Genomic DNA, 17,691 nt, shown 5'->3' with positions numbered 1-17,691 from the left:
ATTAAAAATTTTTCGATATTTATTTAAAGTTAGATTATTGAAGTTAGATGTGCTCGATAGATTCTCATTTTATACTTATATTAAAAACGTTCTTAATTAGCTAATACAAGCTCAATATTTAAAAACGAAATAGACGTATATATCTCAGTTTAGAGTATCAATTTATTAATTTCACATACCTCTATTATATTTTTCATATATTGTTCCCCTCGGTACCATGATCCTAAATTTACGATTGGTTCAAGAAAATTAGTAGCAAAAGTACCTATCAAGTGAAAATTGCGAAAATATTTAGAAACTTCCCGAATAGAGCTATTACAAATTTTTACTTTTTTTATTCTTATTATTTATTTTGTAAATATAATTAATTATGCTTACCGGTGCATGCTTCGGTCATCAGTAGAAATTTGTCCGGATATTTATCATGCGTTTCGGTTAATACTAAGGGTGAAAAGAAGTTATCTCCATACCAATGAACCGCAATACCAGAGAATAATTTTTCAGCGTTCTTATTTTTGAACATTAAATCAGGATACGTTGGTAAGTAGCAACGTTGATCATCTACAGCTATATAAACAAGATCTTTGTATCCAGCCTTAGATAAAGTTGGAGCTAAATAGTCAACAGACCAGATCGCCATTTGAAAGGGTGACCAAGCCATAGAATTGAAAGGAAACATTGGCATATATCCATCTGTGGGTTCGTTGTGTGGCGACATGCCCCACATTATTATACCATGCATTTTGTATGCATCATAGAATTTCCGGATGTAATCAGCGTAGGTTTGATAATATTCCTTTTTTAAGCAACCTGTTGAATCATTGTGCATTATGTATTTTATATTTAATTATCGTAACGTCTCATCTATCTCTCGTATTATCATATCTACAAATTAATTGCGCAATTATATTTTATTGTTGAAAAATTATCTAGTTGTTGGGATAGCATTAATAGCTTTGTAAAAATTTGTTTTTTTCGAGAAAAATTTTGTGCTTTATCGAGTCATAATTACCAAACTTTATGTGGTTGGAATCTTTCATCCAGGTTGGAGGAGACCATGGAGCAGTCATTATTCTTAGATCACTTGGATTACGCATAATTCTTTTCATACACTTTAGATAATGGATTTTATAGGCGTCTTCTTCCACAAGGCTAAAGTTGCTTAATGTAACATCGTCGGCTACGTCGTCATATGTATATGCTCTTGTCGAGAAATCTGTACCTGCGATAGGTATGCGGCAATATGTATATCCGATACCAGTTTTACCATAATATGATCTGAAAATAATTATACATGAGAAATGAATCATGAGAAATGAATTAAATCACGTCAGATAGATTTGCGACAATTTCATAAAATCCGATACACCATTGTTAAATCATTTTGTCTCCGAATGTTTGTAAGGTTTCACATTTTAATATTCCAGTTAACACATTTTGCTCAATTTCGATTTTATGTGAAAGTATATTCATCTCATTCTAAAGAATGATAATCTACAATTCATGTTCATTAACTTTTCTACTAGCAAAAGAGAGATAATGAGATTATCTCAATCTGCATATAATCAACACGTTTTTCTTTCTTTTCTTTGCTTTTCAGAAAGATATTATCGCTGCACTTAAACAAAGCTAGTCACATACTCGAGTAATTTGTCTTGAGTGTCATTACTGAGAGATTTAATATTCAGTGCGACAGAATCAGTCAATCCTCCGCCGAATCCAGATATCTGTTGGTATTTCTTATTACTGTTCAATGTGAGAACACAATTATTCTTCGCTTCATTCTCAACAGAGAATTTGTTAATGGAATATTCCAATATTTTACCATCTTTGGTAGAAAAGTACCAGAGAAACTCATCTTGTTGCAGTTTTTGCGGCACTTCTATTGTGTCACAATATGTCGAATTACAGACACACACATAACCGGTATCTCCACACGAACGTTGTGCGCATTTATCACCTACAAGATAGACAAATTTCAAATCGACAAACAATAAAAATCTTAGAAAAGAAAAAAAAATTGTAGTAATATTGGCACTATACTCGAGAAAAAACAATTTTAATTCTGTCGTCATAATAAATTCTGCTGTTTTAATAAACCAGAAGTTTTGATTGCAAGAGTTTTTAAATTAATAGTTTAAAACATTATTAAAAGAATTTTTCAAAATGTTTATATAATTTCGAAACAATATGTTTAAACAAGACAAAGTAATAAATATGAATAGGCCATATCTTTTGTTACGTAAAACAAAGCATGCAGCAACAGAATGAGACTATTTCGAAATTACTATGTAAAATATATATAGAGCAATTGTCGGCAATTGTGAAGATTATATATAGATCAATTTTATGCAAAAATTTTGTGAATATTTTGCTTATAATATTTTGCTTTTTCGGCTCTTTTTCTTTTTCAAAGTATACTTATCGAAATTTAAAAAACACTATAAATAACGAAAATTATTACATTACAATATTGATAACGTTCAAATAAGAAAACAATATATATTTTTTGTGAAAAATTTCACTGTTGTGATAATTTAAAGAACTTTTACATTTAAATATAAAATGCTAAACGTGATCCGCGTGTATATATTGAATTTTATTTACCATTAACTACAACAAAGGTGACGATCAGAATTATAGCGCGCAGCATTTTCAGTAATGCGACGAACGCATAAGCTAATCTGTAAAATTAAGTATATTATTTTTTCTGACTAAAATAATTATCCGTTCATCTATTTACAACAATCTTATAATTTAAAATACCAATGTTTTATACTTTTACTTTTTGATCACTATGTATTGTATCAATATCGTTAAAAAAAAATTAAATTTTACTATCTTTAATGAAGTTACTTACCGTTAACTTGGCGTTACTTACCGCTCCTTATTCTGATGAAGACTGAAGAAGTAATTACACACACGATAAAGGAGTGTCTATCCATCCAAATACAATAGAACATATGATAACGTGATAAACAGTTTCCACTAGTTTATCAGTAATAAGGTTTTAACTTTAATGCACATTTTATTATTTTAAGTATAAACAAAATCAATATCTGCTAAATGAGAATTTGTATCTGTGTTGTGTTTGACAATGCGTAAAATGTGAGAAATCATCTTTGAATAGTTTTCAAATCAGTATTTCTTTCTACGCATTTATATCATACGCATTATTATTATATTATACATATAATGAGACGAGTTGACATGTAACATGTTTATGCAATATTATAAAATCATAAATATATTGATCTCATATATTGCTCTCTTTGTTACATTTATTGTATTGTACGCTGAATTTTTTAAAAGGATGAATAAGAGAAAGAAATCATAATTTGTAATATAACAATATTGTACTGCCAATTATTTAGCTAATAATGTATTTACAATAATTCGATGCAAATGTTTTTTAAATACATTGAAACTATGCAAAATATATAATCATTTATCAGATATTATATATTTAATATAATTTGAAGAATATGTTTTAAAAATTTTTATGTTATTAGAGATAAAAGCACTTTTAAGCCTATTTTATGTATTTTGTAGAAATATCTTTATATGCTTTATATGGCATGTATAATGCTGCCGATTATAATTTATGCAAATATATTCACAAATATGTATTTTGAAATTTTCTGAGCTAAAATATAAATTTATTATTTACAATAAAATGATTTTATAAATTTTAATAATTTTATATATATATATATATATACTAGCTATTCGGACCGCGCGAAAAAATGAGACAAAAATATAAATTTTAAAGTATTAGCACTTAACATTTATTTATATAGAAAGACATTAAGGATTTTCTCATCGTTTTCTCTTGAAATTTTGCTAATGAATACGCCGTACTTATATGGTGTAATTTAATCCTTTAGTACATTAATTTAATAACTGACCGTATTATCCAAAGATTTGCTCTGCATAAGCTTTCGGATGTAAAGTTTCAGTTTAATTAGATAGCAATTAATGTAGATATTAATCGGATGGAGATTAACTGTTTACTCATGTTATGTCTAATTATATTAAATATATTATAACAGACGTTTATCATTCTGCAATTATTTATCTCTGTTATTTTCAATCTCGTGTGTCTTCTAAAATTAATTTGTTCAACAATTATAACAAAGTTTTAACAAAAATATTTAAGATTCTTTTAAATTTTGCAACTGTGAATGACTTTACACTTATAATTGAGAATATATTTCTTATTATCATGTCCGATTTATTTCTTTGTTGTTCATCTCTTTTTAAAAAGCAATTACTTTCTCAATTTTTATAATAGTATATACTCTGCTATATGTCCTTAAATGCATACTCGTATATAATAGCTTTATTTTTTTCAACTGCAATAAAAATAATTTTTTTCTTTCGCAATAGAAAATAGACTAGATTCATATCTATGAAACTAAGTATTTGCAATGCGCTATCGCAAGAAGCAAATAGTTATGTAACAAGAAGACAATGAGTAGTATTTTTCATCACATTAAGATATCGTTATCGTTAAAAATTTTACAAAGATTTCTTGTGTAAGTCTCACTAATAGAGATCAATTTATTTTTCAACTTTTGTTGTAGAAAATATAATATATTTTGAAAGATTATTAATAGTTATAAAATGTTATAATGCATAATAAAGATAAGTAAGCAACTTTGAGAATTATGCGATTAGAGTTCTTTTGAGCTTCGGATCTTAATTTCGTTGAATCGGAACTACGATACAGATACTATTACGAAGTTAATGGAGGGTAATTACGAACGGTAATCGAACGTTATCTGACGCTCATTACGTTGTAGCTTGCTTTTGCAAGATGCTTTTTGCAATTAACTCTCCTTACGAAATATCACACCGCCATCTACGACACACAAGTTTTTGTTTCCCACTCTGCCAACTCTTTTTTTACATGTGTTTTTTATGAAATTAGACTGCCGTTAGACAGGTAAAATTTAAGCGGGTATGTTTTGCAGGACCATTTCTTTTTCTATTAATGCTCAAGTGAAAGCCATGTACACAGAGAGAATTTTCTCTTAGAATTTACCCTGAAAATCATAGTAACCATATGGAACAATATGATATTGGAAGAATTTTACGAGTTTCTCTGATTAATATTTAGCACAATAAAAATATTAATATTTATCACAATAAGATATAAAATATGTTCTATTAATTTTACTATGTACAATTAATATATATTTTTATTGTGGCAAATATTAATCAGAAAAACTTTTATAAAATTCTTCCAATATCATATTGTTTCACGATTACCATGATATATTTTCAAGGTAAATTATTCTAACAGAAAATTATTCCCGTGTAGGAAAAAAATAGAAGCAATAAACTTTTAAAATGATTAAAAAATCAACTTGATATTTGGCAGTGCAAGAATGATTTAGTCTTACGCAGGGATTTGCAGGTTCTCGTTAAATTTTTGGTACGCGAGACGTAATCTCAACCTGGATGAGTCGGTTGTTGTCATCATCCTCGTAATTGGCGATGGGAAACGACGGTAGGAGGTCACGACGACGGATGAGATAAAGGATAAGGATTTGAGAAGTGTGACATATTCAATTTTGTAGCGAAGCGATACGTCTCTCCCGTTAAGTGTCGCGCGGTTGCTCGCGTGCGAAACTGTCGCAGCTGCATTTCGCTACTGCTTATCCGCTGCGGCCGGGCCGCGGGATCTCGGCTTTTTGCGAGACACGCAACGAAATTTACGGGGTGGTATCGTCATTTTCGTCACGTAGCCGCACGTCGATGAACGGGACGTGCCGCTACGTCTTCTGTGCGGCGTCGTCGTCGTCGTCGTCGTCGATGAAACGCAGGAAATTGAAAACACTAAGGTGCGCGTAGCCCCGATACCTTTTGCACGTACAGATGCTGATTCGCGCCTGCGTTTCGGCATATGCAAGCAGATTTCCCGTGGGATATGCACGAATGCAATTTTGCACGTATCTGTTAAATCTTCGTAGATTTGCGAAGCTTACACGTCACTCTCGAGCCATGATTACATCTCTTAATTACAAATGGATGCTTTCGTTGTGTGTAAAATTCTTTATTTGTAAGCTCTAAAACACTTACGTATATCTGACAAATTGCACAATACGTGAAACTAACTTTCCGCAATGCGGTAAAGCAAGAAATAGGAATTGTGCGTTTTCATAGCTTTTGCTGCAAAATGTACAGAATTATAAAATAGGTCATTTGGAAAATTGTGATTTCGGTGTTAAACACTTTAGTCTCAGCAAATATAATTCTCCAAATGTAACCTTATATAAAAAAATATTCTTAAATGTCGGAAAATGGATCGTCAAATGATATGCAATATTAAACAAACAAAAAGGGAGTTAAAATTGTTTATAAGTATATAATTAATTAAAAATAGTGTTAATGAGTATTTGTTCTATTCTAAAGATTCATAAATGCGCATAAATGTTATGCTCTATTGTGAAACTTTTGTTATGCATCGGTGGTATCGAACGCGATTGATGATGATATAATTCTCACCCTGCATCCACAGCGGTATATATATAATTATATTAGAGAGGTATGGCACAATCAGCACGGAAATCCGTGTCGCATATGATAAACTGTTCATCGCAATTAGAAATAGAAGACGGATGCGGCTCATGTTGTCATGATATCGAATGCCTATTCTATGCCTAGGCTGTAAACGTTGCTCCTTCTAATTCAATTGCGCGATTAGAGATAATATCATATAGTGATAATAAATGTATTAGCATCTTTTATCTTACATGCGTTTATACATATATATAAAACATAATTTTACTTTAGTATTTTTTAATTTATTTATATTATAATTCATATTTTTACTACGTATATTTGTATATAAATATAGATATAATATTATATATTTTGAATATTTTTTTGTAAGTATGAAAAATTTCTCAACTTAAAAATGGGGATAAGTACTGCTGTTAATCGCGATGCGAATCGATCGATATGCAAATCCGTATATTTATCGGCAGATTGTTAAAATTAATAATGACACATGAAAGGCACGAATTATATTAATGGACTATACATCGGCGAAAATGCGTTGATTCGCGCGAAATTTATTTCGCTCGCATTTAACGTTGCAAATTTTGGGTGGAATTCGTTCGATTTACACATTATTTAACAGGACGACATATTGTGCATTGTCGACCGGATAATTCGGCGAATCATTCTATCGTTTGTGCAAAATACAAATTTGGAGACACGGTGAGGGATGCGCGTTGCAAATAACTTACGAACAGCATCCGCGAAAATAATAACGACGCCGCATCGAAAATAATTGAGAGCGCATCGTGAGATTCGCCGCATGAAAATTGCCGTTCGTATCTCGAGAATGCCGTTCGTATTGCGCATGATTTGTTTTTTCGAATTGCACTCGGAAGATGTAAATTTCACAATATTATTGAGAGAAATCAGTCGATTGAACCGTTAACCGCAGCTGAGCTGTGTGCAGGATGTCATCGATTGCATATGCGGCCGATGCGTTACGAAGAAAAAAAGCAGAAAAAAAGAAAAAAAAGAAAAGAAAAGAAGAGAGAGAGGCTTTTTTTTGCAAATATAGATGCATTTTGTTATTTTACTTCATCCCCAAAGCAGATCCTACATTCTGTGTTTACTTCACTTTATTTATCGATTTGCATCTAGTCCCTTGCAGATTCATCGTTTTATAATGTCAAAATCAGCGTTGACATGTAAACGCTTTTATATTATAGATGGATTGAGTTTTTTTTAATAATAATCTTTTTGACAGCAAAATGTATCTATTATAAATTGACAATATTCCATAGTCACGACAAGACATTTTTACATAGATAAGATAAATTTGTTTCTAATTATGTATACTAAAAGGATAAATTTTGCAGAAAAATACGATACAGTAAAAAAATTTGTTTTCATGTTAAAAACGGTCCCCGTTAAAATTTTTGTGTTAAACATTTAATACATTCATGTTAATTTAACATATTGCTGTTGTGTTAATTGAACTTAAATTATTAAAACAACTAAAAAAAGATGTAAAAATAGCATGATGTGCATCTATTTTTAATTTTACACAATAAATATCTTCTGTTTTATTAGTGACAAAATTTATCTGTTCAAATTTACAGAAAAAATGTTGATTTTTTGTTTTATAATATAAGGGGATAATAAAATCTAAAATTAGTATATTTTTAGTTAATTTTTACATTAAAACTATATTAATTTTACACAAAATTTATTTTAAATTACTTGAAGTTTTGTATTTATTTCGTGTCAAAATATTACTACAATATTTGTGTCTCCATTTAACATATCCATATTATATTAAATTAACACGAAAATTTCTGTGAACCGTTTGGGACATTATTTATTTTTAACACAAATTTTTTAACTGTGTACATTTTTAATTTTATTTTTAACGAAGTGATTTATCAAAAATAGAGGATTTTATATTTAAATAACGATATGATAATTAAAGACTAAGTAATAAATAATACCTGTTTATCTTTTGTGTTACTCCGTTAAAAATATATATGTTAATTGAATATTTACTACCTAACTGCAACTAGTTATCGTCGAGGTATGGAAAACAAGGTGACGTATGAAATGTTTTATGTAAGATCTTAGTACAAAGTTCAATAATCATTTCTATTATATGTCAAATTTATATTATATTTATATTAGGTATACATATTTTTGACAAAAATTTATGAAAGCTTTTAAATTTTTAATTTCTTTTTTTGTAAAATATTAATTTCTCTCACCCTTAAACTTTCTAAAACTATTTTAGAGATTGTATTTGTATTTAAAGTGATGATAGTTTACGTTTGAGAAAACATATTATATAAATTCACTTCTTATAGAAGTCATATTTTTAAATTATTGCCAGGGTTATTATTTTTTAAACTTTAATATTCTTCGAATCTTTAATTTGTGCTATTTTAATTAGTATTATTAATATTTTGAGACATACATACGTTGGGGATTTTCAGTACTAAATGGTGATGTTTTTTTTTTCAATTGAGTAACATTGTAGTTTATGACGATTTTATGCTATAAGCATAACGTGGACCAATCTACATGATACTCATTCAGGTATCATCCGAAAATTTCGAAACTAAGAGATATTATATCGAGAGAATTTTCATATATCTACTGAAAACATTATTTCCGTATTTGATTATTATTTTCATAGAGAGCGCGCGATCATTCAGATATATAAATCAATAAACTCGTCTGGCAAAAGCAACATATTTTGTGTCTTCATTAAAACAATTCGCCGTTCATCATTTGTGATTAAATTCGCGACTCGCGACCGGAAACTTCCGCAAACATGTCGAACGCAAATCCGAATTACCGAATAGAACGTTACGGTGGACGAAATCGGACGGGCGTCATAACACGCGCTTTATTGCTCGTCGACAGCTGCTTTGCGTAGCCGCTTCAGATTGCATCAATGCGTATTTTGTTTAACCATAAAAGGCCGTCCTTTCCGCTGATATATTTGGCTTCAAATTTCGACCACATCACGAATATCGCGCGACTAAAATGAAAATTTATCCAATCGAAAAATAATCTTCACTTGCGAAATTCATGGTAATCGTAATGAAATTTTGCCTTGGAGTGACAAATGATTATGAGGAAAATAAAGATAGTGCTTTGTTAACATGTTCTAATGATACAAGCATTTTGAATGAACTATTAATTTCACGTTATCATATTGATGAGTACTATCTCATTTTTGCATATATATTACTGATTTTTGAATACGCGATAACTTAGATGCGTTTTCCACATATTTTTTCAGTAATCTAACATTTATTCAAGGCAAAATGTGTGTCCTCTTGTCTTGCGAAATATATACATATATATATATATATTGTATAATCTTATTCTCTCTCTCTCTCTCTCTCTAGAATTATATATAACTACGATTAACCACACGTATAGCCGCATTTCGGATTACTAACATAATCGGATAACGCAATGTGCTATATCGCAGCAATTCGAGTGCAAATTTTAGCCGTACGATCCATTCCCTTAAAATTACCGGCAGCAAATCGAAAACCGATATGCCGAGCTGCCTTCGAGATGAATCGTTATCTCCTCTTCACCGAAAATAAAATTCCAGTCTCATCGCGTCGCACCTTCTTCTCTTTTAGGATTAAGGAAAGAAGGACACCTCTGGTTCTCTTCTCACTTGCAGAACCCCTGCGGGCGTCAAGCGGACCGCGATTTCCTTTGGAGATCGACGATAAATCAAGCTTAAAATTGCTTTTGCTATTCTCGATTATTCGTCTCCTCTCAAAAGCGCGGTTTCCTCATAAAGTTCTATACCTTTCGGTAAAATTGAAACATTGCAATAGATGCGCTTAACGTGCGCAAGTTTTTATCAATAAGTATACAATGACTCAATCTTCGTGTTATATAATCTTCTCGTGTACTATAACATTATATAATATTGTGTAACGTGTAATGTGACATTATATGTGTTTGAGATAAGGTGTTTTACCATTTGCATTTTATATAGAGAGAAATTCTAATGAATAATAATTAGAAAATTACTGCATAATTCTGCACATGTTCGAAGAATTTTACTTATTAAATTTCTATTACTCGCGTTACTATTTTTAAAATTAAATAGCCTTTGATTATTGATAAAACATTAATCTACATTTGTCATTTAACAATTTTTAACTTTACAAGTATCGATTTTATTGACGAATATTATTTTGAATCAGTAGATGCGCACAGTATTTGCAATAAGTCTATTTTTTCCTTCCTTTTCGCGCATGATTAATTCATATTTTTATTATTAATACCAGATATGTAAATATCGCGATAACATCAGCGATAGAATTAACGTATTGTACATATTAAAGATATAGTACCTGATCACTCTTGGAGAAAACAAATTTCCGGTTCTCCGTATCAGATGCTGCAACTCGAGGAAAGAATGCTGCTTTCTAGAGATAAGTCGAACAGGCCGATTGCGTAATGCTGATGACGTGGGTGATCCGTTCTCTTCGTCAGCGCGAATGCCTCGTTGAATCCCCGCTCCGAAATTGCTTCCCGGCTGGATACCATACGTCCTGCCTTTTGTAACAGCACGCTGAACAGCTCGTTCCGGCGGGCAGACAGCTCGATAAGTGGCTACGATACGAATGAGGAATCTTCGCGGTGCTGCGCGCCTTTGTATAAACGATCGAAGTATATTATGGCTATAGTAGCGGAGTTCAACAACGAATCAAAAAATAAATATTCCAGAATGATAAAAAAGAATAGTTGTAGATAAGAGATTCTATTATTATCTGTTGAATTTTTTTTTGTGTTAAATAAAGATTTTTAAGAATATTATATAAGAGGTAATATATAAGAGGAAGGGACATGTGCATATTTATGGAATAGAAAAAAAATCTCATTTTCTCTCTCAGAGAGCAGAGGCGCATCTAAGGTCAGTGCTGATATGCAATGTATATGACCTACACAAATAATGGCTGATTTTGTGTGAAAAAGCTATGAAAGGACTGATGATAAAGTGTCGATAATATTATCTTTGCAAAAAAAAATGAATAGCAGCGTTTCTTTACAAATTGTTTTTAAAACGAACAAAATATACATATACATTTATCTTATATTCTAAACATCTTATCTACACAGAGCAATGTAAATAAGAGAATGTAAATATGATTAATATATTTCTTTCTATTTAAAGAAAAAAACAGGGATACTCTTATCGCGAACAAATAAAAGCAATAAGATAGCATAAATTTTAGCCGATTTGCATCGATCATTTGATTAGTTCTGTCGTAATTAGCGTGATAATTGCCATGATCTGCATGGCTGCTCATGTGTACGACCAGGTGTAAGGACACAATGATGTAATTACAGACAGCAAACGCAGCGAAAAGCTATGCGTCGTCAAGTGCGCGCCTCTCTAGCGACAGGATGCATCTATTTGTTACGAGAATCGACTAGACGCCTTTGTAATACAATTGCCAATGATATATCAATCTATATCGACGTGAATGAAAGCAGCGATACGATGTCAATTCAAATGTCCCGGCTTCGTGTAATGATAACTCATGCGAATAATCGCATTTATCGCTCACACGTTTTTATTTCATTTTTTTTAATCGAATAAATGCGTGAACTATTTTTATATCATTTACATGCTTTAGATTACGAAAATAATTTTTGAAAAAATACGGAAAACACTTAATTTGAATTTCCTTATGCGAGAAAATATCTAAAATGTTTTAATAAATTGAGTGATGCTCACACAATTAGAAAATAATTGAATTGTTTATTTTGAAAAGAAATTTTTTTAATAAATATCGAAAATGAATTTTTATCGTACAATTTTTATCGTTTTTTTCCGTTAGACACACATACATTGATAATCATAATAGAAACATTAACAATTAATAATAATAATTTTATAGATATATACAATAGTATTTCAATTATTAGTATAGAATAGAATGAGAAAATAATAGAATATTTTTTCACAAGTATATTAATGCTGTTGCATTTGTTATCTTTTACATTTTTCGAGAAATAAAAGGATAAAATTTGGAGTAAATTTTGGAGTAATAAATATTATTTACAAAACGTGTCGCGATGATTAATCCGAAAAATCGTTTGGATGGGCGATCGATCAATTCTCTAGCGGATAATATAATTATTTATACACAAAGAGAATTTTTTCTTAGAATTTACCCTGAAAATCATGATAATCATGGACAATATGGTATTGAAAGAATTTTATAAGAATTTCTCTGATTAATATTTACCACAATAGAAATAATAATATATCTACCACAATAAAATATAAATTATGTTCGATGAATTTTACTACGTACGTACTAAAATTTACTATGTACATATTAATATTTTTGTGATAAATATTAATCAGAGAAATTCTTATAAAATTCTTCCAGTACCATATTGTCCATGATTACCATGATTTTCAGGATAAATTCTAAGAGAAAATTCTCTCCGTGTAGGAATAATATATCATCGCTACTGGCAAATCGTATAATTAAGAAAGTGTTGAGATTAAATTCGGCAATTAGATATTGTTAAACATAGATATGCACAAAGGAGGTAGCGTTTCTCTTGCTGCTATACTATATAATTAATGAATTATAAATATTTCTGGTAGATAGATTAAAAGCATTCCTTGTTGTACATATAACATACGTATTCAACGCACGTACATACATATACACGCCGGGCTCTCGAAATTCGCGTAGGTCGATGATACATTAGCGGCGTGTGGAAAGTTAGCGGTTGCAGTGAGTTGCGATTAGTTAGTCCCGTCGGGGCGCGCCGAATTCACGGTAATTATCTATTCGACGCGACCTCGTTCCAGTTTCCCGCATCTGCAAGTGCCTTATGTAAATGCGCCGCGAATCGACCCGTTTATTGTTGCCGTAAGACAATAATCCCCGCCGAATTTCGCCGGAACCAGCATTCGGTATCGAGATAAGACACGCGCCATATCGCCGCCCTTCGAAATTCTGTTTGTGACCAATAAATCACGATAGAGAACGTTGAACTGTTTCGGGTTCTATTAAGATAGGATCTACTAACGAGATAGATTTGTAAATTTGAATGCATCACATGAATACATGATATTCATTTTTGACAAGAGGTTTTTCAGAAATTTTTACTCGAGGCGACATTCTTCTCTGATCATTTTATCGATTTTGTGTCGATAATGTTAATGATAATGTTATTAAAAAATTCGAGAATAGATGTATCGTTCTTTGGAACACGCGATAGGATTTTATATATATACATTTACAAGCGTTTTCATACGTCACAATTATTTAGAATTAGAAATTAGATTATTTGAAGACGGTATGAGAAAATATTTGAGAAAGAAATATTTATTACTTGCTTCTTTCGTTTTTAAGTTACTTGTTGCATTACAAATTCTTACCTTTTCTTGAGATTTATTTTTTTTAATTGGTTCAATTCATGATCAAAAGCTATTTAATTTTTTAAATGAAATTATACATGCTTTTTCATATATGCATTGCAAATAATTTGAAACAGTTTGCCAATGTAGTTCATTGTCAACGATACCAATCTATATTAGCTACATTAATTGCGAAAGTCAAAATGGTAACACCACGTCCTAACATAAACCCGAGGAAACGATGTAGATGCCTCGCGGCGCCCCATAGACGATAGTTCAGACTTACGCAGGGTACGCTCGCAAAAGTTTTTAATGAAAATTTGTAATCTCGGATTTTCTGCAAAGTTTTCGGGCTGTCGTGATGAAAATGTTAATCAAATGGCGCACGCAGTCGGGCACGAAACTGGCGGAGTGTCCGATCGCCCGCGACCTCGTTTGCATTTAAATACTGCCCCGCCAACATCTGACTTGCTTCATTAGATTCATCGTTATACACCACGATCCTTTTCCGCAACGATGACGTTATCATCTCTTTGGCATCGATCTCACAATTGTCGAGGACGAGGAGATTCTCTCTAAATAAAATCCATCAATTTCACTCTGTCGGATTCGTTGGGATTGAAAAATTTTATAGCTTAGCGAACATTATTATTGACACGCGAAGTCGCGATGATTATTCCACCATTCTTCACCGATTCTGATCAGCGGATGAGTCTCGCGAGCGCGAGGATGACGATTCCCGGCAACGTGGAAAATACGTGGCAAGAAATACATGACAGGTTCATTTTAGCCACGTGCAGTGTGCAGCCTCGTCTCACACCAAGACTCGAGACAGAAGCCCGGACCTTCTCTTCGCGGACGAGGCGGGATTTTGCGTGGCTTCCATAATATTTTCTGGTCACGTCCGGGATATGCATGAACTTTAAAAGTGGCGCCTTCGTGCTTACGGAATATTAAAGCCATTCATATTTACCGGGGACTAGATACTGTAAGCACGTAATAACGCATTTCTTCTTCTGGCGTTCGTCCGTACTTCATCCCCATTTGCCCAACGTTGCATATTCGCATTTCTACCTGCACTCGTTAAAATTATCGCTTTGCCTCGAATATACCGTTGCTATACGTCGGCGCGCATACATATATGTATACACACACTGTTGTCTTTATTCAGAAATATCTTTATATTTTTGTGAATATCGCGCGGGAAACGCGCGTATTTATCTACATTTGAGGACATAAACTGTACGGTAATGTTTTACGAGTCTACTGCGGGTCCTTGTGTTATTATACATTAATGAATTTAAAAGGATATGAAAACATTGTAGAGAATCTTTGGAAATATTGCTGATAATATATGATCTTTTTATTTTTATTAAATATCTTAATTGTACTTTTCCTGAGCAATTTCAAAAATATTCTATAATTAAAATATCCCTTTCTTTTTAATGTATGTTATACCATGTATAGGTATACGAAATCGATCGCCCGCGTGCGACTAATGTGTCCGCCTTCTCCACTTTATTTCCTAGTGTCACGACGTGTGATATTAAAGGACCTCGAACACTTTGAGTGCCTCTTTCAGTCCCAGTCAGGCTTTACACACGAATTCACTTTACCAATGCTCGCCATTTCTTTCTTTCTGATGATTGTAAGAAATGTACACGCGACGAAATTATATCGATGGAACTATGGCTTTACTAGAGAAATACCATTCGAATGTAATACCTATTCTGAGACGGCAATCAGACAAAACTACGTTACAAGAGATTATGTAGAATATCTACAATTTTTCTTTTATACTGTAAGCTTATATCAATGAATGTCTATTTGTATATCTCTTGTTTATAATTAATACTTATATCTTTATATCGAAACATAAAAATACAGATTTTTACGGGAAGTTACACAGAGTTTTATGCTCTATGACTATTATTGCGCCGAAGAAATCGTTGAGATTATGTTCGCCACTTGTATAAGGGGATTTGTGATATCAGAAAGTCTCGGTTTGTACGTTAAGAAGTACTCCGAATTACTAGAACCATGTATCTTGTTCGCACCGTGTGGTTGAGCAATTTAAACTAGCAAAGGTGAGATTTTTCTTGCTGGTAAGATTGCATCTGCACGCGCGAAGCGTTTATATACGGGGTAGCCAGTGAATCGTGCTGAAACTGACGAGGAGATAATAATATTGTGAAAAAATAAAGATAAATTTTTTTAATAAGCTGCGTTAATTTAATTCTATGAAGCTATATTATTGAAATTCTAGCAATGAAATACTGATTTTTTGTTAATTTTTGTTGATATATATTGCTGTTAGTTTTCTCATTACTTTTTTTTAAATAATAAAATAATTGTGAACATTTACTGATATGTTACTAATTAAAATTTCCAATTAAAATTGAAGCTAGAATTTTATAATTAATTGTTATAAAAAAAGAAATTATATTCTAATTAAAAAATTAGAAAAACGCGCGACAAACCATGATATATTAATTAGTAAAGAAATGTGTAAAAGACTTTATTCTATATTTTTTTGCACGAGCTATTACTTCCTCGCTAATTGTGCAACGTTTTATTAAACACCCTATATATATTTCATCGTCACCCGTATAACGTCGGAGAGGTGTCCTTTTAGATGCTTCTCGTTACTCGTTTATATTGCTCGGGATTTTCTCTTTTTCCCTTCGCAATATTATTCCTATTTGCTATAGCGATTCGCGCAGTAAATCATTGTATACGTCAGATAATTAACAAAATCGATCAAATTAATTGTGACATTGTGATGTGAGAAAAAAGTGCAACAACTTATAATAATTTACAATTACAAAATTGATAGCTATAATTTTTCAGTGAATAATGTAGAACTTTATATGGAATAATCCTACGAGATAAGATTAATGACAAACATATGATTATTGGTGCAACAGTAATTTATATCTCTTCTTACACATTTACTTATAGTATTTTCTAATAATTTTATGATAGCTATTAAATTTTTTTAATAGCGCCCCTTTACTTAGCAAGAGATTAATCTATATTAATTCCGGATGAAGTGTGATGAATGGACGGGTATATTCCCCGTGAAACCATCGGGTTATCGTATAAGGGTATCTTCGTGTATATGGCAGAAAGAAGTGCCAGTATCATTAGTGATGCATGTTAGATCATTCTCTCATAAGAGAATAATGTAAAATATAATTATTAAAAGTAAAAATTATATTAACAATTTTTTCTCACATTATACATATATATAATAATTGTTGAACAATCAATACTCACTTTTTTTGCGCCTTTATTCTTGCAAGCTGCATTAACAGATAGAGAATGTCATTTGTAATACACCAGCAAATTCACCACTTCTCGACATCGAGGATCGTCTTGTGGATTATTCGGGTCGGACGAATATATATATCATTTGACGCGTAACTCGTCGTAAATTGTCGAATGCAATTGGCAAAATGCATGTGTGCGATGTGTCGGCCGTAATTTAAAGCTACATAACATGCTCACGCGATGAGCTTGACAGCGCGTACTCGCACGCTCTCGGTAAAAATGACACGGGGAGCGTTTTAAAAGCTTTTGGTTTGTTCAGCGTCGCCTATGTTTATCCCTCGTAGCTATCAAAATTGCCCTCCATGTTACGAAAAATTACATAACAGTCGCGCGACTACGGTATAAGTTAAATCTTATAAGACTTTATGAGAATCTGAATTTTTCAACAACCATCGAGGTCATCCCTATCCGACATTTATCACGCTATC

The 17,691-nt window shown here is 31.7% G+C and overlaps 3 protein-coding genes across 4 annotated transcripts in view; all 3 read right to left on the bottom strand.

Annotated features, from left to right (window-relative positions):
- The window catches only part of LOC114933043 (lysosomal acid glucosylceramidase-like), a 4,406-nt gene extending 1,047 nt beyond the window's left edge, over positions 1 to 3,359 (bottom strand). Inside the window, exons 1-6 of one of the 2 annotated variants that reach the window (XM_085484071.1) lie at positions 2,882 to 3,359; positions 2,608 to 2,684; positions 1,642 to 1,960; positions 1,013 to 1,278; positions 379 to 810; positions 180 to 265 (exon numbers count right to left, since the gene is read on the bottom strand). In XM_085484071.1, the coding sequence (XP_085340197.1) occupies positions 180 to 265; positions 379 to 810; positions 1,013 to 1,278; positions 1,642 to 1,960; positions 2,608 to 2,653 (1,149 nt within the window). In that variant the 5' untranslated portion in view covers positions 2,654 to 2,684; positions 2,882 to 3,359. Of the gene's footprint in view, positions 1 to 179; positions 266 to 378; positions 811 to 1,012; positions 1,279 to 1,641; positions 1,961 to 2,607; positions 2,685 to 2,860 lie in introns of both variants that reach the window. The other variant, XM_029305477.2, reaches the window with a different exon arrangement.
- LOC114933079 (lysosomal acid glucosylceramidase-like) overlaps positions 1 to 10,958 on the bottom strand; it is a 21,181-nt gene extending 10,223 nt beyond the window's left edge. The window contains exon 1 of the mRNA XM_085484072.1: positions 10,893 to 10,958. The gene's annotated coding sequence lies outside the window, so the exon portion shown is untranslated. The remainder of the gene's footprint in view (positions 1 to 10,892) is intronic.
- LOC114933042 (lysosomal acid glucosylceramidase-like) overlaps positions 1 to 17,691 on the bottom strand; it is a 21,548-nt gene extending 3,857 nt beyond the window's left edge. The window contains exons 1-2 of the mRNA XM_085484076.1: positions 17,210 to 17,691; positions 10,893 to 11,192 (exon numbers count right to left, since the gene is read on the bottom strand). Of these exons, the coding sequence (XP_085340202.1) occupies positions 10,893 to 11,192; positions 17,210 to 17,241 (332 nt within the window). The 5' untranslated portion in view covers positions 17,242 to 17,691. The remainder of the gene's footprint in view (positions 1 to 10,892; positions 11,193 to 17,209) is intronic.

The sequence above is a fragment of the Nylanderia fulva genome, unplaced genomic scaffold (assembly GCF_048542155.1).
Source record: "Nylanderia fulva isolate GAGA-0341 unplaced genomic scaffold, ASM4854215v1 Scaffold29, whole genome shotgun sequence".
Classification (NCBI taxonomy): Eukaryota; Metazoa; Arthropoda; class Insecta; order Hymenoptera; family Formicidae; genus Nylanderia; species Nylanderia fulva.
This window is presented reverse-complemented; position numbering and strand designations above follow the sequence as displayed.